Below are 25,000 nucleotides of genomic sequence, written 5' to 3'. Positions count from 1 at the left end.
ACACTAAATACATTTGCCATTTTTACCCACCCCCTTCCCTGTTGTCCAGCTGCCCTTGGATCTGTAACAGATTTACGGGTCATCGATGTTACCCAGAATTCAGTGCTTCTGGGGTGGACTCCCATAGTAGGTGCCACATCTTATATTCTGCGATGGAGAGAGGAAAAAGGTGAATGATTAAATAGTTCCATGTAATACTATATAGCTGTATGTATATATACTGTATGTGCTACAAGTACCTTAAGGCCTGATTGGCTTTTACCTTTGTAATTATCACAACAGGGCTCTGTAAGTGATCCCCCAACAATGTTGTTCTTTATACTGTCATTACAGAGTACAGTAGAAACGTTACAATTATTTTTTGCTTCAACGCTATTTAAAACCGCAATTTATACAGTTGGCATTATAGTTATCGTTGGCAATGTAAGCAGGGCTTTATTCCAGTATGTACTCTATAGCATCGATAGAAGCTCTACTGATCAGGAGGATTACCCATGATCCTCTGTGTCTTCGCAGTTCTCCCGGTTGTTTGTGTTATCATCTGTTTGTATAGTCATCTTCTCCTTATAGGCTAGTCATTGTGGGACTGCGTTTGTCCATTGAAACCTAACCAGTTTGTGTGTGTTAATGTGTCAGACTCAGGAGAGGGTCTGTCACAGGTGTTGAACGGATCAGCAAACTCGTTCCGTGTGCCTGGACTGAGGCTGGGCAGACGCTATGTGTTCTCCCTACAACCCACCTACCAGAACCAGCTTGGACAGGTGGCTACTGTAGAGGAGCGCACAGGTAATGTACATCCATAAACACACACACACACACACACACACACACACACTCACACACACACACACACACACACACACACACACACACACACATACACACTCACACAAACACACACTCACACACATTCATACACACACACTCACACACATACACACTCACACAAACACGCACTCACACACATACATACACACTCACACACACACACACTCACAACAGAGTGCACACATAGACCCGTGTGCTGTGTGTCCTGCAGTGTGTGTGGACGGACGTCTGGATGTGGTGTTCCTGGTCCCTGCGTCTAGGGATCGCTCTCGTCTGAGGGACCCTGTCCTCTCACTGCTGACCAGTGCAGCAGGAACTCTCACCACCATCAGCCCCAGAGACTCACAGGTGTGTGTCTGTGTGTATATGTGTGTGTGTGCGCTGGTGTTTGTGTGTGTGTGTGAGTGTGTGTGTGTGTGTGTATGTGTGTGTGTGTGTGTGTGTGTTAGAGAGTCTGTGTTACTTTTTGCATGTTATGTGCTCTTTTTGCTCTGTAGGTGTGTCTGTCTGTCTATTTATGTGTGTGTGTGTGTGTGTGTGTGTGTGTGTGTGTGTGTGTGTGTGTGTGTGTGTGTGTGTGTGTGTTTGTGTGTCTATTTGTGTGGTTGTGTGTTTGTGTTTGTGTATGTGAGACAGAGAAAGAGAGAGAGAGAGATAAAGAGAGAGAGAGAGAGAGAGAGAGAGAGAGAGAGTCTTTGTATGTGTCTGACTGTCGGTCTATCTGTATGTGTGTGTTTGTGCTCGCGTCTGTGTGTGTGAACATGTATGTGTGTGTGTGTGCGCTCGCGTCTGTCTGTGTGTATATAATACATGTTAATGATCTGTACTCTCTGTTCTATCTAGATGGGGGTCTTAGTGTACAGTGATATTCCCAGAGTGCACTTCTTGCTCAATCGTCATAGCAACAGTCAGACTTTACTCCAGGAGATTCTGTCGACTCCTTTCTCGGCTGGCCGTGGGAATGCAATAGGTAAGGGCACTTTTATTTATTCACAGTGGACACACATACAGTATTACTAAGCAAACATCCTGACCATTGCTAACCATCCCTAATCTTAACTGTGACATACTGTATGTAAGCACAAATTGTCACTGTGCCATATCTCACCCTGACTTATTGTTTTGCACAGCATAACTTAAAGTGTAGGTCTGGAACGGAGGCGGAGGAATAGGATGTGTCCATAGTTGCTGTGGGCTAGCGTTGTTGTGTAACGTTGTTGTGTCTGTAGGTCAGGCGTTGACATACGCACAGCGATACTTCCTGACGGTGTCGGCCGGGAGAAGGCGCGTGCCGGGAGTCGTGGTGCTCATTGCCGATGATAGATCTACTGATGATGCCATCAGGGCAGCCACAGAGCTCAGGGCCGCAGGTGAGCTGTGATGTCAGACAGAACACCTGATTTTCTTTGAAAGAGTAAATATCCCGTAGACACACAAATGTTTAATATGTTTCTGCATATATGTGTGTGTGTGTGTGTGTGTGTGTGTGTGTGTGTTTATGTATATATATAGGAGTGACAGTGCTGGCAGTGGGAATTGGCCGGGCGGACTCTGAGGAGTTGCGGCGTGTGGTAACTGACGGAAGCACCCAGAACCTGCTGTATGTGTCAGACACAGCGCAACTCTACCGCTACCACCCGGAGCTGGCCGACTTACTCTGCGGCGTGGCCAGGGGGACGGGAGTAACGGTGAGAGAGGGAGGAAGGGAGGGAGAGAGGGAAAGAAAGGGAGGGAGGGAGAGAGAGAGGGGGCGTGGGAAGGAAAGGAGTAGGAGAGGGGCGGAGAGAAGAGGAAGATATGGAAGCTTGAGAAGAGTACGTGAACAACAATAAATACATTTCTGATAATTATATGCATGGGCGGATTATGAACTTTCGGGCCCCTGGGCCCAGATGTATTAAGGGCCCCCCACTGATTGTCGTATATGTGGGAGGGGAGGTTTGGGGGTCTTCCCCCAGAAAATTTTGAACTTGTTTGATGTGATTTCCTGTATTCTGGTGCATTTTGGGGATGGCCAATACTAAATTCAATTCATGAATTCATAGCCTACATCCTGATTTGTTGATATTGAGGCAATGATTCCATGCAAAGGCTTGGGCTTCAGGGCCCCCTGACCCCTTGGGCCCCTGGGCCTGGGCCCGGTAGGCCCGTGCAGTAATCCATCCCTGATTATATGAGCATGTGTGGTGCTGTAAAAGAAATAGATACAGTACAGAGAGATACTTCATATTTATGTAAGCAAACATTGTTCTATCGATGCATTTGCAGAACGACATACCATTGGCAACATTGAGAACACAATTACACTAAAGGAAGCAATATCACAAGTAAAAAATATGAATACTTACCCGACTACAGTAAGTATCTGAACGCACACAAGTATTACAAGTAATCCATAGAAAATGACAGGTCATATCTAGAACACAGTCTCAGGTCATGTCTTCAACACAGTCTCAGGTCATATCTCTCACACCTACGTGAGTCCACTGCTTCACTGTTCCCGCCACTGGGCAGTGGGCACCCTGGGCGCCAGCTTCCCCAGACTCACACTCTGATTGGAACCAGTGGAGCCATGAGGGTTGCAGGCACCGAGAGCATGACCCAGTGGCGACACACTGGCTCATCTGAACAGTGGTCAGTCCTTAAAGGTGCAGTCAGGGATTTTACATGATTTCAGTCCCATAACAACCACTAGCTGCCCTTTCCGTGAGTACTCTGTAATAAAAAAAAATGGTCTCTGTCATGTTTGTTTGGTTCTTGGTTAAGAATGATATGATGTATGTTTTTTTTTGCACAAAAGTGTCTACTAATAAATAAAAAAAATATTAAACACAAACAAATGTGACTTCCTTTGAAATCCCTGACTGTACAACCTATAGTGAATGTGTTGTGCTTATAACTTGTTTATTTTGTAGAACAATTATTTAGTTATTTATATATATTTTTTGTCTTTTATGTTTTTGTGAACTTTAGATTCCTCCTGGTCCAGAGCCATGCACTGTTCAGTGTCCAAAGGTGAGTCGTATCAAATGCATACATTGCCACATGTTCAGAAGAATGATTGTACATGTGCAGTACATGCATATTCATGTCTGTGTTTGTTTGTTTGTTTCTTTATCATGTTTAGGGGGAGAAAGGAGAACAGGGACAAAAGGTAAATGAGCCTTGCTGTTTTTAAAGTAACAGAATAGCACATCAGAAAAAAACATGTCTATTTGTGATATGTTGATAATATTCTGGCGTTGTTTGTTGTTGTTCTTGTCATGTTTCGTTTGATGGTGATCAGTTTTATTTGTTTGATTGCAGGGTGAACAGGGCCGTGATGGGAACGATGGGAGAAAAGGAGACCCTGTGAGTGTCCCAACACCAACTCTGTCTGTCTGTCTGTCTGTCTGTCTGTATGTCTGTCTGTCTCTCTCTCTCTCTCTCTCTCTCTCTCTCTCTCTGTCTCTCTCTCGTGTTGGCAGATTTAGTTAGGAAACATCACTGCAACTCAACATTTTCATAATGTGTATTTATGTGTGTATGTGACTGGCCCCTACAAATAACAATTTATTATTTACATGTAAAGTCAGTACCCATGAAGGATTATAGACACATATATAAATGATTATTGTGTGCGTGCGTGCGTTTGTGTGTGTGAATGTAGGGACGTGATGGGGTGCCAGGTAGAGAAGGCCCTCGTGGACCAGAGGGGCCTCCAGGTCGGAGCACAGGACCTTCAGTGGGAGTCAGAGGAGAAAAAGGAGAGAGGGTAAACACACACACAGACACAGACACAGACCACACACAGACACACACACAGACACACACACACACACACACACACACATAATGTACTCACTTTCTCACACTCACACACACACATAATGTACTCACTTTCTCTCTCTCACACACACACACACACACACACACACACACACACACACACACATACTGTACTCACTTTCTCTCTCTCTCTCACACACACACACACACACACACACACACACACACACACACACACAGCTTTAGTGGATGACTGGACAACAAAGAGCATGGACATCCTATCAAAATGGACATTTCTTCACATTAGGACATTTCTTGAAGGTTTTAAAACTAAACATCATACACATAGCTCCTAAAAGAGTTCATAATTAAGCGGTAAAAGGTAAAAAATGTTCTCTGTCCTCGTTATGTAAAATCAACGTCGCTCTAAACTCCTGTCTACCTGTCTCTCAGGGGTTTCCAGGATTGGATGGGAGCTCCGGAGTCCCTGGCCGCCCAGGAAGTGCTGGCCCTGCTGGATCTCCGGTGAGCCAATCACAAGCCACTGCACTGACCAATTAAATCACATTTAGATAGATATCACACTGCTGAGGGTGTTCCAAAAGCACAGATTAAGTTGACGTCTGATACACTTCATTAGCCTGAAGAGCCAGACCCACATCAAGATATTACCATTGGCAGTGCTCAATCCAAGGGGCGGGATAAACGGTTGTCTTTCAAATTCCCTCTGCACGCATTAGGATAGCGCTACAACTCATGAGTCCCATGTGTTTTCCCACCAGCTAGTTGGCTAATTGATCAAACTTTTGCCAACTTAAAAAAAAGCTTAACTCGTTCGTAACTGTTCGCCAGCAGCAGCATCCATCTTCTTTGTTTTCAACTAGCAAGGAACTCATGCAGAACCGTCGCAACTATGCCGCCATTATGTTAAGCCCGCCCACCGACTATACACGATGTGATTGGCCTGATCGTTTAATTTTTCCAGCTTGCAAGGCAACGGAGAGTTGCTAGACTACCCTGGCTGCAAATTACTTTTGCTGCCGCTAGGGTGCGTCTAGATTTCTAGGCTAACACTTCATATGATGATGTTCTACTGTATACTGTATATATGCATGTGTATAGGAGTGTCTTCAAAGTCTGCAAATTATATGTGTTTGGTAAAAGTGTTCATTGTCTTATTCTCTACAGGGATCTCAGGGTATTCCTGGGGTTAGAGGAGATCCTGTGAGTTTAAACACACACACACACACACACACACACACACACACACACACACACACACACACACACACACACACACACACACACACACACACACACACACAGACAAAACTGAAATACCTCTCTCTCACACAATCACCTCTCTCTGTCACACACACATACACAGCAAACACAAATCTACAGTATGTGTCTTTTCTTTCACAGGGGGAACCAGGCGCCTCTGGAGCATCTGGCGTGAAGGGAGAGAAAGGACAAAAGGTAAAACACACTAAAGGACATTTTGAAATGATTACGGTAAGCCAATGAAGCATGATAAAGGATGTAGCATGCATTGGCTCTGCCAGCCGTAATCCTGTATGCGTGCTTTATTCATGAAATCATTCAATATTGAGTATTGAAGTGATAATGCATTTAAAGTAATGTTCACGTCATGTGAGCCAGAGCCTATATGGCCAGAGCTGCTTGCTCTGTAAAGATATTTCTGTCCCAAAGGACAAAAGGTAAAACACACTCAGGAACATTTTGAAATGATTACGGTAAGCCACTGAAGCATGATAAAGGAAGTAGCATGTTGCATTATGGGGACGTTTGTGACTGTGTTGTCTGTGACTCCTGATAGGGGGAGTCCAGTGGAGTAGCTGGAGCTGGATTACCAGGGAGGAAAGGAGAGCCTGGAATCCCTGGAATACCGGTAATGTATCGGCCTCATATAAATAACACACACACACACACACACACACACATACACACACACACACACACACACACACACACACACATATACACACACACACACACACACACACACACACACACACACACATACACACACACACACACACACACACACACACACACACACACACACACACACACACACACACACACACACACACACACACACACACACATACACACACACACACACACTCACACATCACTTTTCTTTTTTATTATTATATACAACATGAAACAATGTTTTGACTTGTGAAGCTGTTTTTGTTCTCCATCCAAACTGGCTTTTCATTGACCCTTGTTAATGAGGTGTAGTCTCACAGAAGAGAAAATTACTGTTTTGATTAAAACAGCATCATATTGGTAGTTATTGGTGATTACAGTAAAACAGCATCATATTGGTAGTTATAGGTGATTAAAACAGCATCATATTGGTAGTTATTGGTGATTAAAACAGCATCATATTGGTAGTTATTGGTGATTGACATTATTGTTACCAAGCTAATTTAGGGGTTATGGTGGTAGTGGCGCCCATGCATATTGATCGCCTTCTATCTCCCCAAGTCAGTGTTGGGTTATAAATAAAAAATCTAAGGTTAAATTTGGGCATAATTCAGCAAAATGTTTTTTTTATTTGTACATTTGAGGTGCTGTAACACATGTAGTGAAATGGCATAGCCTGGAAATCCAGACCCAAATCTGAAAAGAGGATCTGTCTACAAGTAATGAAAATGGCCTAACTCGAGGGGCGGCACTAAGCATGCATTTGAAAATATCACTGCACGCAATTGGATAACACTATGACCAATGTTTACTGACTGATTCCGGACTTCGACGCAATTGGATAACACTACGGCCAATGTTTACTGACTGATTCCGGACATCGGCATTGCAGTGCTATCGTCATCTGTTTAGCTTGCTTCTGGCCTCCCTATATCAGATACGCCGATGTGATTGGTGCAGCTCGGCTCCAAGGGCATAGGTAATGAGCTTCATTACTAATTGCCAGAGTGACTCGGTGAGCAAATTCAAATTGTGCTCTCGCGAGAACTCTGGATTTCCAGGGTAGAAATGGCATGTCAATGCTCAACTTTCCTCTGCATAAGTGTCTTATTATAAGGATTAAAGAAAGAAAGATTTAGAAGGAATTTAATAAATTGACTGTGAGAGAGGGGGGGGGTAAAAGTGCAGTATGTGGAAGTGTAGTATGGCACGTCCATGTAATGTAGTTTAAAGAGTCGTATGTGCGTTCAGGACATGAATGGCTTGAGGAAAGAAACTCCTCCTCAGTCTTTCTGTTTAAACCATGTGGAAACAGAGACGTCTGCCTGACCTCAGTGGTTTAAACAGTCCATTGTCAGGTTGTGAAATGTCCTTTAAAATATTCTGGGCCCTTGTTTGTACTCTTTTATGTAGAGTGTTTGTATGTTTGTATGTTTGTACTCATATATGTATATCCTGCAGAGTAGGGAGAGGTGCTCCTGATGGTACTATCGGCAGAACGTACCACTCTCTGTAGGGACCTGCAGTCACAGGCTTTACAGTTCCCATACCAGTTTGTATGTTGGGCATATAAATGCACAGTCTAAGCAAAGCAACCAAAAAGGTGTACGAACGCGGCGGTGCCATGGCAACCAGTTTGTTTTGTTTGTTGTAGCCTCATGCCTTATGTCAGCAACATAACTAAACAAACCGCAAGCCCTAATGCGGGCACCCACAAATACCAACGAATAACAACAAATTCTTCGGTCAATCCCCTTCATTGCTATGTTCTGTCTCTTTATATTAACCTCTCTCTCTCTCTCTCTCTCTCCCTCCCTCTCTCCCTCTCTCTCTCTCCATCTCCCTGTATCTCTCTCTCTCCTTCAGGGTCGGCCAGGTGGTGATGGGTTAAAGGGACTTGCTGGAACACCTGGACAGGATGGTCGCCCTGGGATACCAGGTACCCCTGGTATCTCCATTAAGGTCAGGGGACATCATCATAATCATCATCATCATCATCCACTAATAGATTGTTCATATGGCCACATGTTCAAACACCCCCTTGCCATTCTAGAGCAGCCTGTATCTGTGGTTCACTAACCTCTGTACTGTTTTTTCTTTAGGGAGAGAAGGGGGATCAAGGAGAGAAGGTGACCAATTCACTTATCTTTGCCAATGCACTACACATGTTAATACTCTATGGGAGAACCATATATGGCTTCTTGTGTGGTATAAAAAACGATATTAGATAAATGTAAGCCACATCAATGCCCTCCTCTAACTCTTTCTATTCTTCTATGTTCCACTTTGTCTCTCCTTTGTGTTTGCCACAATACCACACCCCACCCCACCTCCCATACACACACACACTCCTTGCCTTATAGGGCCTCCCAGGAGTAGGCAGTGGCGTGGCGGCCAAAGGGGATCCCGGAACACCAGTAAGTTAACACAGGACCCTGCTTACATCGCAACGATTCCTCAGACTCTTTAGGAAGGACAGGGAGTTTGGACAAAAGGTCAGGCATGTCTCATAAAGAGTTAGGGTTGAGGTTTACTGCAAATGGTCCAACACACATCAGATATGAGCCAGATATGAGCCATCAGATATGATAATCACAATGCGTACTGCCTGACCTTTGGGAGTTAGAAGACCTCCTCTGATCCCAGGAAAGGGCCCTATAACATACAGTACCCTCCAGAATTATTGCCACCTCTGCTAAAGTTATCTAAAAAGAGGAATATAAAATCATCTTTTGGAGATTGATCTTAATGCCTTAAGTTATAAAATGAGGAAATATCCAACCTATAAGGACACCAATTTTCTTTGTGAATGAATAATGTATCATAAATAAATAAATAAATAAATGTTCTTCCTTAAAATACAGGGGTCATGAGTATTGGCACCCCTATGTTAAATTCCCATAGAGGCAGGGAGATTTTTATTTTTAAAGGCCAGTTATTTCATAGATCCAGGATACTATGCATCCTGATAAAGTTTCCCTGCCCTTTGGAATTAAAATAGCCCCACATCATCACATACCCTTCACCATACCTAGAGATTGGCATGGTTTTATTTCAGTTAGCCTATTAGCTGGTTTGATGCTGGTGCCAATAATTCTGAAGGGTACTGTATATGTATGGTCTAGTGTTGTCACGAGACCAAAATTATTGTTTCGATACCGATACCAGGTCAATTTATTTATTGTTTTGATACTGATACCAAGTCAATACTTTTTTTAAATTTGATTTGATTTGGGGGCCCCCTCCACCTTGACGTCACCAGTAATATTTAATATAGTGTGATCACTCACACCAGTGACCATCCCAGATTCTGCTCGACCCTCACACACACACACACGCGCGCGCGCAGAAAATTATGGCTAATGTCATATGTTTCATATGTTTTGGAATTCATATAAAGTGTATATATTTTGTTAATAATGTATAGTATTTTATAAACTGCATAATTACTAGTAACTAAAAATATTTAGTAATTTCAATACTTCATATTGATTTTTAAACTATTACACTTAGGCCCGTTTCACACAAGGTCCGTGGCCTGAACTTAAACTAGCAGCCATGGCTCGCTATTTATGGCACGACAGCTATACTTGGCAGGCTAGGGGAGGCACTAGAAGCATGCCTTGCACACACGCATGTTACTTCAAAAGAACACAGACATTTTTAAAAGTATCGATACTTAAACAAATTAGGTATTGTGACATTTTTTTAATTTCAGGGTATTGTGATACTTTTGTTGTATCGGGCACCGTGCAACACTGACCCTACATTAGCAAACATGGAAAAAACAAAAGAAAAAAAACATCAAATGGAAAGCCCTCTCTGTTACATCTTTCTGTCCAAATATTTGGGGCTTAAATAAGTTGTTATACTATGGTGGACGGTTGAGCTGCTCAGCTATGCTGGACAAGCCATCGAAAGTAGTTTTGGTTTTTTACCACACTTGATTTTTTCCTCAATTTATCAGCAACAGTAGTACAGATTCATATTGTTCTGATGATGTACTGTAATATTGGCGTTTGGCATTCTGGTTTGTGTGTACAGTAAGTGTGTGTGTGCATTTGTTTTTAAGGGGATACCAGGGCCTCTAGGTCCAGAAGGTCCAAAAGGGCTTCCTGGATTAAAGGGGTCCAAAGGCGACAAGGTGAGTTTGTGTGTGTGTGTGTGTATTTGCGGTGTGTGTGTGTGCGCATGCATGTGCATGTTGGTAAAAAAGTAAGAAAGAGCCCTTTTAAAGTACATGGAGCTATATAATCTACACTATGTCCAGAAATGACAACAGTTTAATTGGTTTCAAGTGTGTGATTGAATGAGTGATTGTGTAAGCGACTGTGTGAATTATTAAAAGTATTTGGTTTGGTGGTCTGTGTTCAATTGGACAGTGCTTGTGTGACAACCGAATTTGTATATTTTAGGGTGAGGGCACAGAGGGTCAGCCTGGCCCCCCCGGAATTCAAGGAGAGCCCGGTGAACGAGTAAGTAGTCACCCAGAACATCCTTGGATGACTCATCAGGCACACATCTCATTCCCAAAGATCCGAAGGAAACCCATTTGACGAACATCTCATTTCCCAACATCCTAAGGAAACCCATTTGACAAACATCTCATTCCCAAAGATCCCAAACGCATATCTGATTAAGTTTAAGTGAGGTTATTGAGATGAGATTTTGTCAAAAATGACAAAAACATATTTACAAAACACATTTGTTGTGATGTGAGTTTGCTAATTTATTGGAGTCCTGCAGCTGCAGTGCATGCTTGGATTTGCATACTGAGGGCCAGATGTACGTACATTTGCGAACGTAGTGGTATCAGCGTCATTGACACGCCGCAGACTGCGAACGCTGTCAGACCCAAGTTTCCGTCGTATTTATCAATAGTTCAATCCTTAGTGTAAACTGCGCCTTTCTCTGCCTTTCTCCGCCCATAAACGCAATTTACGAATATCCACAACTGAACGGCAGCGCCTATACAAGCCCAGTTGAATGAAGTAAACTGATGTCAACATTAAAAAGAATGAAATAATATTATACATGATAAGATGTAAACAAGCAGGGAGATAATGAAGATCAGTAGTTCTACTCAAACTACGTGTGCACGTAGGTTATGGAAGATTTGTCAAATCTAGCAAGTAGGAAAGTTTAAGTGAATGACGTGAAAGTGAAAGTAAGACATTCGAAAGGCCAACGAAAGTTAAGGTTGCTTTTGGTAATACAAATACTTTCATCACAAAAAACTGGTGCTCTAAATAGTGATTCTGTTGTCTTTGAAAGGTTCTCTTATTGACGCATTGAACTGCAATTTGGATTAACACCTGCTTTTACAAGGCGGAAGTATTTAGGCGCAGAATAGACGCGCGCTTTCAGGAGCAGTCTTTGTACATACCGCGGAATACATAACTAGGCGCTATTTACTCTTCCCCTCCCATCTTTTTACGCTAAACTCCCACTTTCCCCTGGATCCTCCCAAGAATGCATATGCATGACATGACAAACGCAATCTGCCACTCTCAGCTCCCGCGACAGGCAGTTTGCGCTTTTACATCATTGCGGCCTGTTTGTACATACCTCGCAATGATTTTACACGCACATTGCGAAACAAATACGCCTGAAGTGGGCGCAAAAGCGTTAGTACATCTGGCCCTGAGTGTTGCTTAAATCAGGGATGTGCTTTGGCATGCCAGTTTGTCATGTACTGTATGGATTTGCTGAAGGGGTAATTACTCAATTATCCACTCAATGTAAAGAGAATCTACAGTATTCATGATTTTGCCAGTACAGTGACATAGCAAGGATTAAGCGTAAAAAGGAGTGGTTTGTTCAGTGGAAGTATATTATCACTAGAATGTGACATTTTGCTGATTTTATCTCCTCAGTTGTACCTTGATAATCACTCTGAAATAGAAAAACCTTGACTAATTTTAACGACATAACTTTGATTATGGACACCAATAATTGTGGAGATAGTGACAATCTATCTCTCAAATCATTTAGATGGATCTTAGACACTAGACACTGGTTGTTAGGACCTGTGTTCTTGAATGAGACCTAATTCATAATGTTTTCAGGGTCCAAGAGGGCCCGCTGGTGAAAGAGGAAATAAGGTAAGAGTTAATAATCACATGATTTTGTGTAGACAGGTGATCAATAATATCAGTCAGTTAAAGGAGAAGTCCTTAATGGAAACCCAATACATTTTTGTTTAACTCATGTCCTAATAATACTTCAGGAAGGATGCATTGGCATATAAGTGCAACCTTCCTATGTGAGGATTGACAACTGCACCTTTAAGTCTTGATTCATAATGCAGGATCCCTATGGATCCTTAAAAAGTCTTTACAGTGTAGGCACCCATTTCCCTTATCAAATAACAGAATAAAACGACTTGTCCCTATCTGTGAATAATGTCATGTTTGCTTCTCTTTTCTGCTGTGGTCTCGGCTCATGAACACTGTATGTATAGAAGAAATATGGGAATTTAATAATATAATAATTCACATCCCTGTTATAGACTAAAATATATCGGCAAGTTGGTGTGCCTTGGCATTTTGTTTTCACCTTTGCCCCTTAAAGATTGAGAACCTCGGCTTTAGAGGTCATAAAAAGTCATTACATTTGGACTTTAAACATGCAGATATTTTAAACATGCAGATACCCTGATAATGTCTGCTAACCTCCATTGTTAAACCTCCATGTTTCACTCTATCAGGGTGACCGGGGCCAAGCGGGACAGCCAGGCATCCAAGGGGACAGGGTGAGTATAAGTGTGTGATTGTCACACCACTTAGCCAATCAATGTTCACTGTTGGTCATCAGCGATTGCTGTCTCCAGCGCCTATTGTTCACACTGCACCCAGGGGCGGACCTGCCATTAGGCATGGTCAGGCAATTGCCTGGGGCCTCGGCCACCAGGGGGCCTCGTCATCTTTAAATAAATGATCACCGCATCCAAACAATATATTCTAATCCATAATAAAGATTGAAAAAATATTTTGCCTCATGATTGCTCATAAACTCATCATAAAATCAAATGACTGCAGGTCCGCTTCATGTCACCATAGCAGCAACTAGCTATCTGAACGAGGTCTTGAACGAGTTGAAATCGTTAAAAAAAGGCCCTGTGCAAATTAAGAACTTTGAATTCCCCAAAAATGCAGATAAACCACCCAGAAGATTCACGGTTGAACATTATTACATGACCATGAAAAATGAAGAAAAAATAAACAGAAAATGGCTAGTTTATTCGGTCAGTGCAGACGCTGTTTATTGTTTTGGATGTCGGCTTTTTGGAAGATCGAACACCTCACTTAGTTCGCACGCACACACACACTCACTCTCACTCTCTCTCTCTCTTCTTCACATAGCTTTCATAGACTCTCATACATAGCTACATAGAGTATATTCACACACAGAGACCCCAAACCCCTAGCCTTCTCTCTCTCTCTCTCTCTCTCTCTCTCTCTCTCTCTCTCTCTCACACACACACACACACACACACACACACACACACACACACACACACACAGACACACACACCATTCATAATTGTAATACTTTCAAAGGTTTTTACTAATGTTTTTTGATTGTCATCTATGGCAATAAATATTTGTTGTATTTGAGTATGCCTCAGCGTCCCATTATTACAGAAAAAAAAGTGTGTTTTAGTTTTAGGGTTGTGGTGTGTGTGTGTGTGTGTGTGTGTGTGCAGGTCCGCCCCTGACTGCACCACATCTTGTTCCTCACAGTGATGCACATTGAAAGACTTTTTACCTCAACATGGTAGCTTCTGCAGTTTGCGGTCTTATTAAGGAAGCAGCATCGATGATGACTGTGGGCTCTTCATTAAGGGCATATTGATATATTTAGTATATGTATATGCTTTTGACACATTACAGTGAAATTAGGGCCATGTGTGTGTTGTCTTACACTGAGATACTGCACTGCTCTGTTCTTATTGGATACCTTCTCTTCTGCATCCTGTGACTAATTGTGGCAGATTCATTTGAGCGATGTTGCCTACTGACTTATCCTTCTGATTGGTTGAATGGTTGAGTGATTGAAGCTTACTGTGTGAAGTTGTTTTGGTGCTCACTGTCTGAGTAAATAATCTTTTGATGTTTGTATGTGTGTGTTGCAGGGAGAGAGAGGACCAACTGGGCCCCCAGCAGAGAAGGTGAGTGTCCTCTGCTAAACCCACAAAATGTCTCCAGTCTCCAGTATTCTAACCCCTGTCTGGAGCCTCTTTAGAGAAGAAAGACTCTGTCTGACACTTTCACACTGTCTTTTGTTTATAGGGGGAGTCTGGTAAACCTGGTTCTTCAGGGCTGCCTGGACCCAGAGTAAGTGTGTTATTGTGTGATTAGGAATGTTGTGAGATAATGTCATTTTATGTGTGTGTGTGTGTGTGTGTTCATGTGCATGATCATATTTCAGTCATATTTCAGTCTGTCTGAGTGTGTGTGTGTTTGTGTGTGTGTGTTTTCCTGTTTACGTGTGATATTATGTGTGTGTGATATTGTGTGTGTCTTGCAGGGTTTGCCAGGGCCCAGTGCATCTCCAGGAGAGAAGGTACAGAAATCATAGAAATCATAGAAATGATGATCACAGAAATCATCATTTCATATTTACAAAAATTGACATATGAAATTGATATAATACAAATACAAACTGAAAAAAATAGACCTGCTAAATTGTTTTCTCCTTCTTGCCAGGGAGGCAAAGGTGAACCAGGAGAGCCTGCAGGTGGTGTAAGTAAGCCAACACAAGCCATCTTAAACCAAAATTGTACAGCTAGTGAACATGTGTCAATAATGGTCTTGTGGATCATCTGTTGTTTTATATCATTTTCTGTTTTTGCTTTGATGTGTATTTTCTTTTTTGTGAAGAGTCATGAATTTTGTTAAAGGTGCTCTAAGCGATGCCACGTGTTTTTTAGGCTAAAACATTCTTTGTCACTTACTGCAAATATCACCTAACCAACCTCTAGCTGTCTGTGTCCTGAATACACTGTAAAAAAACGCTATCTCTGTGGACAGCCCAGGCTCCAAAAACGGCAACAAAAACAACCTGGGCAAACCTAGCCCATAAAAACATAACAAACTGTTCCAGTAAATCACTGACGAAATGCACGTTTAGGAGAGTTTCAATTGCACGGGAGCAGCACGGGAGGGAGGGGGAGGAAGTAACGAGCTAGCTCTCTGTTTTGTTTGAAAGTCAACTAAAGTGACGTTACCCAGCATCGCTTAGAGCACCTTTAATTAGTTGTGAATAGATGACCTGTAGTTTGTGATATGTTTTGTTGAGATGTCTTGTACTTTGTAATTCTGGCACAGTATGTTCAGGTTGCCATGGTTTCTCTTCACAGGGTACTACTCTACCGGGGAGGAAAGGAGAGCGGGTATGTGGGAACCAACTGTTATTGAATGGTCAAGAATTGGTCAACCAACTTGCTTAGAGAATTGGTCAACCAACTCTACAGCTTTTAAATGAAGAATTTTTTTTCAAATTTATGATTTTTTAAAATAAATATTATTATGGTGAAAAAATGTAAACATGTATGTTTATGGTGTGTGTGTGTGTGTGTGTGTGTGTGTGTGTGTGTGTGTGTGTGTGTGTATGTTTGTGTTTGTGTTTGTGTTTATGGTGTGTGTGTGTGTGTGTGTGTGTGTGTGTGTGTGTGTGTGTGTGTGTGTGTGTGTGTGTGTTTGTGTTTGTGTTTGTGTTTGTGTTTGTGTGTGTGTGTGTGTGTGTGTGTGTGTGTGTGTGTGTGTGTGTGTGTGTGTGTGTGTGTGTGTGTTTGTTCACAGGGAGAGACGGGACTCGCTGGCCCTGAGGGAGCAAGAGGAGAGAAGGGGGAGCGAGGCCTGAAAGGAGACAGAGTGAGTGTGTTTGGTCACGTCCTCCTCAGCTCATCATCAGTACATCATGCATTTGTCAAAATAAGAGCCAGATTTTGTGCACTATGCTTTTTTATGTCAGTCAGCACTGACTGGTAACAGATTGGCTGGTTGGTTGTCACTGTTAAATCTCCTAGATTCTATAGTTCCTTCAAGAAGCTTCATTAATGAGTACACTGTTCATGCCAGCAGCTTTGTCTAATGAAGTAGTTTATGTTTTAATTCATTCACAATGCCTTTATTTTGTTGTCTGTCTGTCACTGTCTGTGTTTGCCCTAAGGGACTCCCAGGGGCTGGTGTGCAGGGACCTGCTGGAACTAAAGGAGACCAAGGAGATCGAGTGAGTGTGACATATCATGTGCTGTGATGCAGAGATCGAACTGAAGCCAAATTTATATTCCAGACGAAGTGTGTCTTTTGACAAAAAAGTATTGTTGTTAACAGATGTCACGGCACTATAGCCTTTCGTAGTTCTGCACCTGCAACAAATTGTTAAATAGAAAGTCCCTTAGTTTCTATAACAACTTGTACATTAGCTTTATCTCTCACCGCAACACGAGAGTAAACACAGATGCAAACCGTAACCCCGGTGACAATAGAACTCCAGTAGAACAAAAATTGACATCCAATCAGAGGTTTCAGATATTTTGATGTTCAACATCCTATCAGACACATTTTTTTCTCTTGTATGTCATGTCAAAAGACACATCACCTGGAGGATATATGTAAATATGTAAAGAAAACAGTCCACAGTAATGCAGCGAGGTCATATAACTCTCTGAGAAGTTTATTTTCAATGATGATAGGCAGAGTTAGTTATGAGGGACAAGATCAGGTGCCTCAGTATCTGTTTACATTAGTCCATTTATTTTGGGGCTGTAGCAGCCATAGTGTTCCAGTTTGTGTGACAAAAAGCTGTTGAGCACATACAGTATGGAGTGTATAAGACTGGATTCTCATATTCTTTACTTTAATAGGGCCCACCTGGTCTAGGGGGAAGACCTGGAGCAAAGGTAAGTCAAGTCCCTGGATCTATTCCCAACCCCAGTATGTACAGAGATACCCCTGTATCTCTATCAGAGCATGTGTGTGCTGACATTTATAAAACAATAATAAGTGCATCTCCTTCCATATGATACTTGGTTATTTACGCTGGATTTATGACAGACTGGATCTGTGATAAGGATGTTGTCTCATTGTAAAAAAAAGAGGGAATGTCTGCACACCGGAGTCTAGCTCCCAAATGTTTTAATTAAAACTAACAACGTTTTGGCCCATCTGGGTCTTCTTCAGGCAAATGGCCATTACTTTGTCCTGCACCTGGCCTAAAGAAAGGTGGGATGTGCATTGTTCATGCAACCACTCTACCAAACATCGATGTTGTCTCATTGGCCAGGGTGACCGTGGTGAACCAGGGGAGGTTGGGGAGGCTGGCAGGAACGGGTCCCCAGGACCAGCAGGCGCGCGGGGGAAAGAGGTACAGTAGGAGAGGATGGAGGAGCTCCTCAGACTCATTCATAAAAGTGTGTAAGCTGCTGTCCTGTGCGTGTGTATGTGCACATGTGTGTATACGTGAGTGTGCAAATGAGCATAGTCAGACTTATCTCTCATATCTATCTATGGTTTCAACATCATTTAACAAATGTTAAGTTATAAAGTGTTACTGATTTTCCTCCTGAATTCCTGAATTCCATTTTTATTCAGTGCCTCTATTACAGTGTTTCTCAAACTTTTTCAGACCAAGGACCACCTAACCAATAAAAAAGAAAATCACGGACCACCTACATGTAGTTAAAAAAAAAAACAGTAGACCTACTTCAACAGTATATTACACAATAGGCCTACTCACTGAACCACCTTGCTTATTGTTTTTGCACCGTGCTTATTGTGTCAGAGGATTCATATGATTTAAACTGGCGTAGCTTACATAGGCAGTGTTGCAGAACTGTTTGGATTTACATACAAGTTGGTTCAATATTGCAAACAATTCATCTATATTATATTTTACCACGTTTGCTCACGGACCACTTGAGATAGCTTGCGGACCACCACACTTGAGAAACACTGCTCTATTACTTAATTCTTTATTGTGTTATTTTGAGTTCAAGCATTTTCCCTACTTTTATAGGGAGAGAAAGGAGACAAGGGAGATGAAGGAACTGCAGTAAGTTTTTTGCCTTTGTCTGCTGTCCGAGCATTTATGTGCAGCTCTCTGAAATATATCTTCTATTATTTAATCACGTATGTTTATGATTGACACTAATGTGATATTGGTCACTGCATTTGTTTGTTCTGATTTCACCACACACATTTTTGTTGCTGTCGTTCTTTCTCGTTTTCTCCGTGGTATCCAGGGCGAGCCAGGGGTGCCAGGAAAGACGGGGGATCGTGGCGTGCGGGTGAGTGGGAGATTAGCACAGTCCGACCTAAACAAACACACATGCCGACATCACCATCTCGGGTCTGAATTTTAGCGCTTTTGTCTGCCAGGGTTTACAAGGTCCGCAAGGACAAGTGGGGGAGAAAGGAGACGTGGGCGATCCAGGAGAGCATGGACGTAATGTAAGATACACACACGCATACTCTCATAAACACACACACACACACACACTTCCACATACTCTCTTGCTCCCTCTGTGTGAATTTCTATATTTCTCAATGCTTGTGTTTGTATCTTCCCATGTGTGTAATTCATCAGGCTGCTTGTGTGTTTCTGTGTGTGTGTGTGTGTGTGTGTGTGTTTCTCCAGGGTAGTCCTGGGCCTGCTGGACCCCGAGGGTTTAAGGGAGAGCAGGTAAGAGTTCTGCTAGACTCTTCTGCCACTCTTCCCCAACCTCCATCTCTCCCTCCATTTCTCTCTCTCTCATTTTCTCCTCCATCTCTCCCTCCATCTCTCTCTCATTTTCTCCTCCATCTCTCTGTCTCTCATATTCTCCTCATTCTCTCCCTCCATTTCTCTCTCATTTTCTCCTCCATCTCCCTCCATCTCTCTCTCATTCTCTCCTCCATTTCTCTTCATCTTTCTCTCTTCGTCTGCTCAGTCATTGACAAGGATGCAAATGTACACATACTCTTGCATGCTTCCTTGCATGTTGATTAAGTGAATAGTGTTTGAGAGCAACAGTGTTTCTTTGCCTATGAGACATGCCATAACTCTGCAGTCAACAGATTCAACAAATCAACTTTGCTGCCTGTTACATCTCATAGCCTGAATACTGTACTCAAAAAGTCACAACTGACTAACCACCAAACCTATTGAGAGCCACAGAATGTGGGCTTAAAGCAGCCCAATACAGTTCTATTGCCTTAAAATAATGACTTCAAACTCAAGGTACACTGACAAATAATATGAAGAATGAAGTCTCTGACATTGTCAGTGCATGTCCAGAATGTTTGATATTGCTTCAGGTGGTACATGGGGCAACTTTTTGAGCAGGGCAACCACATAACTGGTACCATGTGTTCCAATTGGATAATCCTGTTAAAATTTGCCAAATGATGATTGAAGTTCTCAAGAAAAATGTGTTGCCCAGTATCAAAGTGCCAGAACAACAATACTGAGGAACACTGCCCAGCAACATTGCTCAGAAAGGTGCCTTGTGTATCACTAGCTTTGGAGGACACATACACATCACAGTCGAAGTTGTTCCAAAGTTCTACCAAAATAGGCAAACTTATAAGTGTGGGCGAGCAAGTAACCATGTGATTGAGTGAGTGGGTTGATGTGAGAGAGGGAGTGTATTGTGTGTGTCAAGGGTGTACAGTAGGCTTGCATATGGACCATAGGATCATGTACATACCAATATTTTGGGATGACAAAATTGTCTTTACCAATATTTTAGCCAACTCATTCATATTATTATGACCGCCGCGCAGCGAATCATTCCGTCAATGATTCCCGGGACACTGAAAGACCGGGGTACACGAAACTTGGTGGGCATGTAACCCCACATGGATAGCATGGAACCATCGTTTTTCGTTTTGATCTGTAGCCCCCCCGCTGGACTGGACCCCCCGAAAGGAGGGTAGGGCAGACACAGTTTTCTGTGAATATCTCGAGAACCGTAGGGTTTAGGAGGACCATTTTTTTTTGTATGTTGATCTCAAGGGGCCATGACAACACATTCCATAACCACTCATTTCATGTATAGCGCCACCTAGTTAAACACAAAAAAGTAAAAATGAGGTGTTGTAATCGCAGGTATCTGTGTCCTAACATAGTCAAAACTGCACGAAATTGGAAGTGTAGGATCATTATGACACCCTCTGTATGCACGCCAAGTTTCGTGGAATTCCGTTCATGGGGGGCCACACAATAAATTAATTTATGTTACTATACACCAACTGGCCTGTAGGTGGCCGGAGACAGTTTTCTGTGAAAATCTCGAGAACCGTAGGGCCTAGGAGGTCCACCTTTTTTATGTATGTTGGTCTTAAGGGGGCATGGCAACCCATCCCATTACCACTTATTTCATGTATAGCGCCACCTAGTTAAAAATTTAAAAGCAAAAAATTAGGTGTTTTCATCACAATATCTCTGGCTGACAAGGTCAAAACTGCACGAAATGAAAAGTGTTGGATCATTATGACACCCTCCGTATGCATGCCAAGTTTCATGTACTTTCGTTCATGGGGGGCCTTACAATAAAATAATGTATGTGTACATTTAGTGACGTACACCAACAAGGATTCCCGGGACACTGAAAGACCGGGGTACACAAAACTTGGTGGGCATGTAACCCCACATGGATAGCATGGAACCGTCGTTTTTCGTTTTGATCTGTAGCCCCCCCGCTGGACTGGACCCCCGAAAGGAGGGTAGGGCAGACACAGTTCTCTGTGAATATCTTGAGAACTGTAGGGACTAGGATGACCATTTTTTTCCGTATGTTTGCCTCCAGGGGTCATGTTAACCCATTTCATGTACACACATGTGCACAAACAGATACACACACACACACATACATTCACAGTAATCATACGTATGACACATACTCACACAGTAGACATATGTACGCTTGCACAGGCACATACACAGGCACACACACAAGCACGCACGCACACACACACACACACACACACACACACACACACACACACATAACATAAACATGTACATGCACACATGCACACAATTCAAGAATTTCTCAGAATTATGAACAGGCAAGATGGAGGTGGGGTTGTATAAAATTAATTTTACATGTGAAATCTATGAACTAATCATGTTTTGGTACTTGTTGTCTAGCAGATATCAGTGAGAATTGAGTGTGGATAATGCAATTTAGTGAGACAGTTCATATAGGCCTTTCAGCGTGATTTATTTTTGTGGAAAAAATGTGCTGGACTGGGCAGTGGTCATATTTTGTACCGCTCTGCGGTACATCTAGTTTTTATTGTGAAGTTGTATTCATTGGAAAGTGTCCTCATAGTCCTTATAAAGTGTACATCTCCAGGATAACCAGCTTATGTCCCTACCAAAGCTGAGACCAAACCTGCTTTGCGCCCCTGGTGTGTGTGAGCAACCTACATGTTACTCATCTTGCACTGGATCATCTTCCTAAATATCTATATTCACAATAAGTCTGGGCAAGTGACTAACATCACCAAAAGTATTGGTTTTACCATAAATATTTGGTAGTATTTTAATATAAAATACTCACCTATAAAGTATTTTGATGCAGAGTATACAGCCAGTGGTGGTTTTGAGTACTGCTTCACTCATTTTTGGTTCTTTTTTTCCAGGGAGCTCAAGGCCCCCCTGGCCCACCAGGATCCGCGGTAGGTTTAGTCATGACCTCTGTTACAAAACACTTGTAACAATGGCAGATGTTTGAAATGTTTACTTGGGATGCAGGCCTACAAAAGGAAACATCAGAAGCGAAACATCATTATGTTACAAAAAAGTTGATTACACATACAGTATGCACAACAAAGACGCACTGTGACATTGCAGTGGATAGACTCAAATCCATTCATCAGGGTTTCAGTGGGGTCATAAAAAGTCATAAAAAGTCTTAAATTTAATAATAAGAATTTTAGGGCTTAAAAGGTCATAGAAATGTCCGGATTTTCCATACAAGGTCATAAATTACATTTAGTCATGTCTTAAATTTATATGCTTGTTCATTCATTGATTCTACCATCGCCTTTTCCCCATGAAAAATGCGCTGGCGGCGGCATTCATTCGCTCTGCTTGTTGTAGTTCTGTCTGAGGAATCTGGGTGTTAGCCAGAACTACGAGGTCCTTGCGGCAGTGCAGCAAACAGACTTGTCTGAAGGATTTAATCGCCAGACTTTCACAAAAATCCGCACAAACTCATTTTTTTTTTCAGTTTAAAGGGAATTCTTTTTCGTAACTCGTGTAGGTAATACATTTAAAAACATAATGGTCATAAAAGGCCTTAAAAAGTCTTAAATTTGACTGACTTAACCCTGCAGAAGCCCTGATTTATAGATTATTCATTCATAAGGCTTCATACAGCATTTATCACTGTTACAGTTTTTTTCAAATGCTTACACACTAAATCTTTGCTTGTCACACAATTTTCTAAACATGTCTTCCAAACATCATAACCCCACACCAAATCTGCAAAACCATACACTAATTCTCAGTGTTTGACTCAGTTTTCAATTGACTAAAACACATTTTGCAAAACACCACACACAATGTTCTACTTTACTTTACTGAACACCATTAAATCATTGCCTTAGTATAGGCCTATGTGTAGACATACTGTACTCTCTATGTAAGTATGGATTGAAATCTAATACGGTTGAAATGTTCAGAACCAATGCAGATACTTTGAAAGGAATGTTCTACAAAAAGTCGACTTTATGTACAGTAAAACTTGTCTTTTTTACTATATTTTTGTGTCTCCCCAAGTTACCATTAGCTCAATAATTTTTACTATAGACCTATGAATACATACACAATCCCCCCCCCCACCCCGCCCACACACATAAACACACACACACACACTTTTCTTAGGAAAAAGCAAAGTAATTTGATAGTAGTCAGTCATTTCCGTCTTCAAGATCAGCTTTTTCAGAACTCCATGTACATCTGGTGGTCATTGTATTTTGCTTTGCTTTGTTCTTGTTGCTGTAAAATACTGTATTTGCAACAGCAAATTATTTGCGAAAAATCTCTATTTTTGGTTTCAATAATTCTGTGTATTTCAACTTCTCTCTGTACCGTAACTTTCACTCTTGTATGGAAATACATAAAGCCTATGAAAGACAGAAGAGTGTTAGGTTTTGAGCATCAGTGTCTATATGATGTATCCAAAATGTCATATTATGACAAAAGTGTTTGTAATGTGAGGCGAATGTTTGATTTAAACATGTGTTTTTGACATTTTGAATGTAGTGTGTCATTTTGCTGGGTTTTTGTGGGTTTTGTGTGTGGAGTTTTGAAAAATAGACACAGAGTTTTAAAAATGTGTGTAAACAATTATAAAAAACTGTAAATTCTCTCTCTCTCTCCCTCTCTCTCTCTATCTCACTCTCTCCCTCTCTCTCTATCTCATTCTCTCCCAGACTACAAGTGATACTAAGATGAAAGGCGAGAGAGGGGAAAAGGTACGAATAACACAAACAGACTATCAACACACATTCCACATTCATGCTGCACTTACACAGAACACATACTGTACACACTCCATGCACACACACACACACACACACACACACACACACACACACGCACACACACTCGCACGCACGCACGCACACACGCACGGTGCACACACACACAGAGGTACTGCACACAGGTGAGTGATGTTTGTCACTGCTCCTGCAGGGGGATGCGGGAGACCCCGGTGAACACGGGGGCAAAGGTCAGAAAGGCGAGGCAGGTGGACAGGGACCTTCAGGACCAGCGGTGAGGATGTTGCCATGTGTCCTGTTAGAGCTTCATTCATTCATTCATTCATTCATTCATTCATTCATTCATTCATCAAAGTGCCTTTGAATTTGTGTAATGTGCTCTCTTGGGAACTTTATATTTTCTTCATTTTATTGGATATATTTTTTTGATTTTGTGTGTGTGTGTGTGTGTGTGTGTGTGTGTGTGTGTGTGTGTGTGTGTGTGTGTGTGTGTGTGTGTGTGTGTGTGTGTGCGTGTGTGTGTGTGTGTTTATTTGCAGGGAGCTGATGGACTGAGGGGACTTGCAGGACCCAGAGTCAGTACCACCAAGAGCAGGGATTTGCTGCAGTCTTTTTAAGACTAGTCAAGTCAAGTTGTAATAATGTATGCAGCAGCATATCTGCTTTTGGCTCCTGTAGGCATGGAGATGGTGCCAGGACACTGCCAACCAGAGTTGGCTTGTCTTCTGGAATGTCTTTGTGATTTTACATGCCCCAGTTGACATAGTCGTGAATAGGCCTGCTTAGATTGTTTATTAGGAAATATGTCAATGTGTTTGTGAAGTGTAACAAGATGCAGTAGTTGCGCAGCGTGATTTCTTTTGTAGTAATAGACACATAAGGACTATTTACATGCTTGCTTACACAGGCTTATACATTTCAAAAGATAGCAAGAAAGTAGA

The 25,000-nt window shown here is 42.1% G+C and overlaps 1 protein-coding gene across 1 annotated transcript in view; it reads left to right on the top strand.

The window, feature by feature from the left end:
* Positions 1–25,000, top strand: part of col7a1 (collagen, type VII, alpha 1) — a 79,618-nt gene that overhangs the window by 21,442 nt on the left and 33,176 nt on the right. The window contains exons 21-58 of the mRNA XM_076268661.1: positions 50–169; positions 637–786; positions 1,040–1,176; positions 1,672–1,798; positions 2,058–2,198; positions 2,341–2,516; positions 3,802–3,843; positions 3,956–3,982; positions 4,135–4,179; positions 4,478–4,582; positions 5,050–5,121; positions 5,785–5,820; positions 6,022–6,075; positions 6,437–6,508; positions 8,422–8,517; positions 8,658–8,684; positions 8,919–8,972; positions 10,628–10,699; positions 10,971–11,030; positions 12,624–12,659; positions 13,265–13,309; positions 14,693–14,728; positions 14,850–14,894; positions 15,088–15,123; positions 15,267–15,302; positions 15,920–15,952; positions 16,362–16,433; positions 16,732–16,791; positions 17,429–17,464; positions 17,848–17,928; positions 18,580–18,615; positions 18,806–18,850; positions 18,942–19,013; positions 19,201–19,245; positions 22,194–22,229; positions 23,991–24,032; positions 24,253–24,333; positions 24,599–24,634. Coding sequence (XP_076124776.1) covers positions 50–169; positions 637–786; positions 1,040–1,176; positions 1,672–1,798; positions 2,058–2,198; positions 2,341–2,516; positions 3,802–3,843; positions 3,956–3,982; positions 4,135–4,179; positions 4,478–4,582; positions 5,050–5,121; positions 5,785–5,820; positions 6,022–6,075; positions 6,437–6,508; positions 8,422–8,517; positions 8,658–8,684; positions 8,919–8,972; positions 10,628–10,699; positions 10,971–11,030; positions 12,624–12,659; positions 13,265–13,309; positions 14,693–14,728; positions 14,850–14,894; positions 15,088–15,123; positions 15,267–15,302; positions 15,920–15,952; positions 16,362–16,433; positions 16,732–16,791; positions 17,429–17,464; positions 17,848–17,928; positions 18,580–18,615; positions 18,806–18,850; positions 18,942–19,013; positions 19,201–19,245; positions 22,194–22,229; positions 23,991–24,032; positions 24,253–24,333; positions 24,599–24,634 — 2,522 coding nt within the window. The remainder of the gene's footprint in view (positions 1–49; positions 170–636; positions 787–1,039; positions 1,177–1,671; positions 1,799–2,057; positions 2,199–2,340; positions 2,517–3,801; positions 3,844–3,955; positions 3,983–4,134; positions 4,180–4,477; positions 4,583–5,049; positions 5,122–5,784; positions 5,821–6,021; positions 6,076–6,436; positions 6,509–8,421; positions 8,518–8,657; positions 8,685–8,918; positions 8,973–10,627; positions 10,700–10,970; positions 11,031–12,623; positions 12,660–13,264; positions 13,310–14,692; positions 14,729–14,849; positions 14,895–15,087; positions 15,124–15,266; positions 15,303–15,919; positions 15,953–16,361; positions 16,434–16,731; positions 16,792–17,428; positions 17,465–17,847; positions 17,929–18,579; positions 18,616–18,805; positions 18,851–18,941; positions 19,014–19,200; positions 19,246–22,193; positions 22,230–23,990; positions 24,033–24,252; positions 24,334–24,598; positions 24,635–25,000) is intronic.

This window comes from Alosa pseudoharengus, unplaced genomic scaffold (genome assembly GCF_046254945.1).
Source record: "Alosa pseudoharengus isolate Yale_2024_CS ecotype anadromous, Long Island Sound unplaced genomic scaffold, YU_APseudo_1.1 YU_APseudo_1.1_scf_5, whole genome shotgun sequence".
NCBI lineage: Eukaryota > Metazoa > Chordata > Actinopteri > Clupeiformes > Clupeidae > Alosa > Alosa pseudoharengus.
The sequence above is the reverse complement of the archived record's forward strand: the minus strand, read 5'-3'. Positions and strand labels throughout refer to the sequence as shown.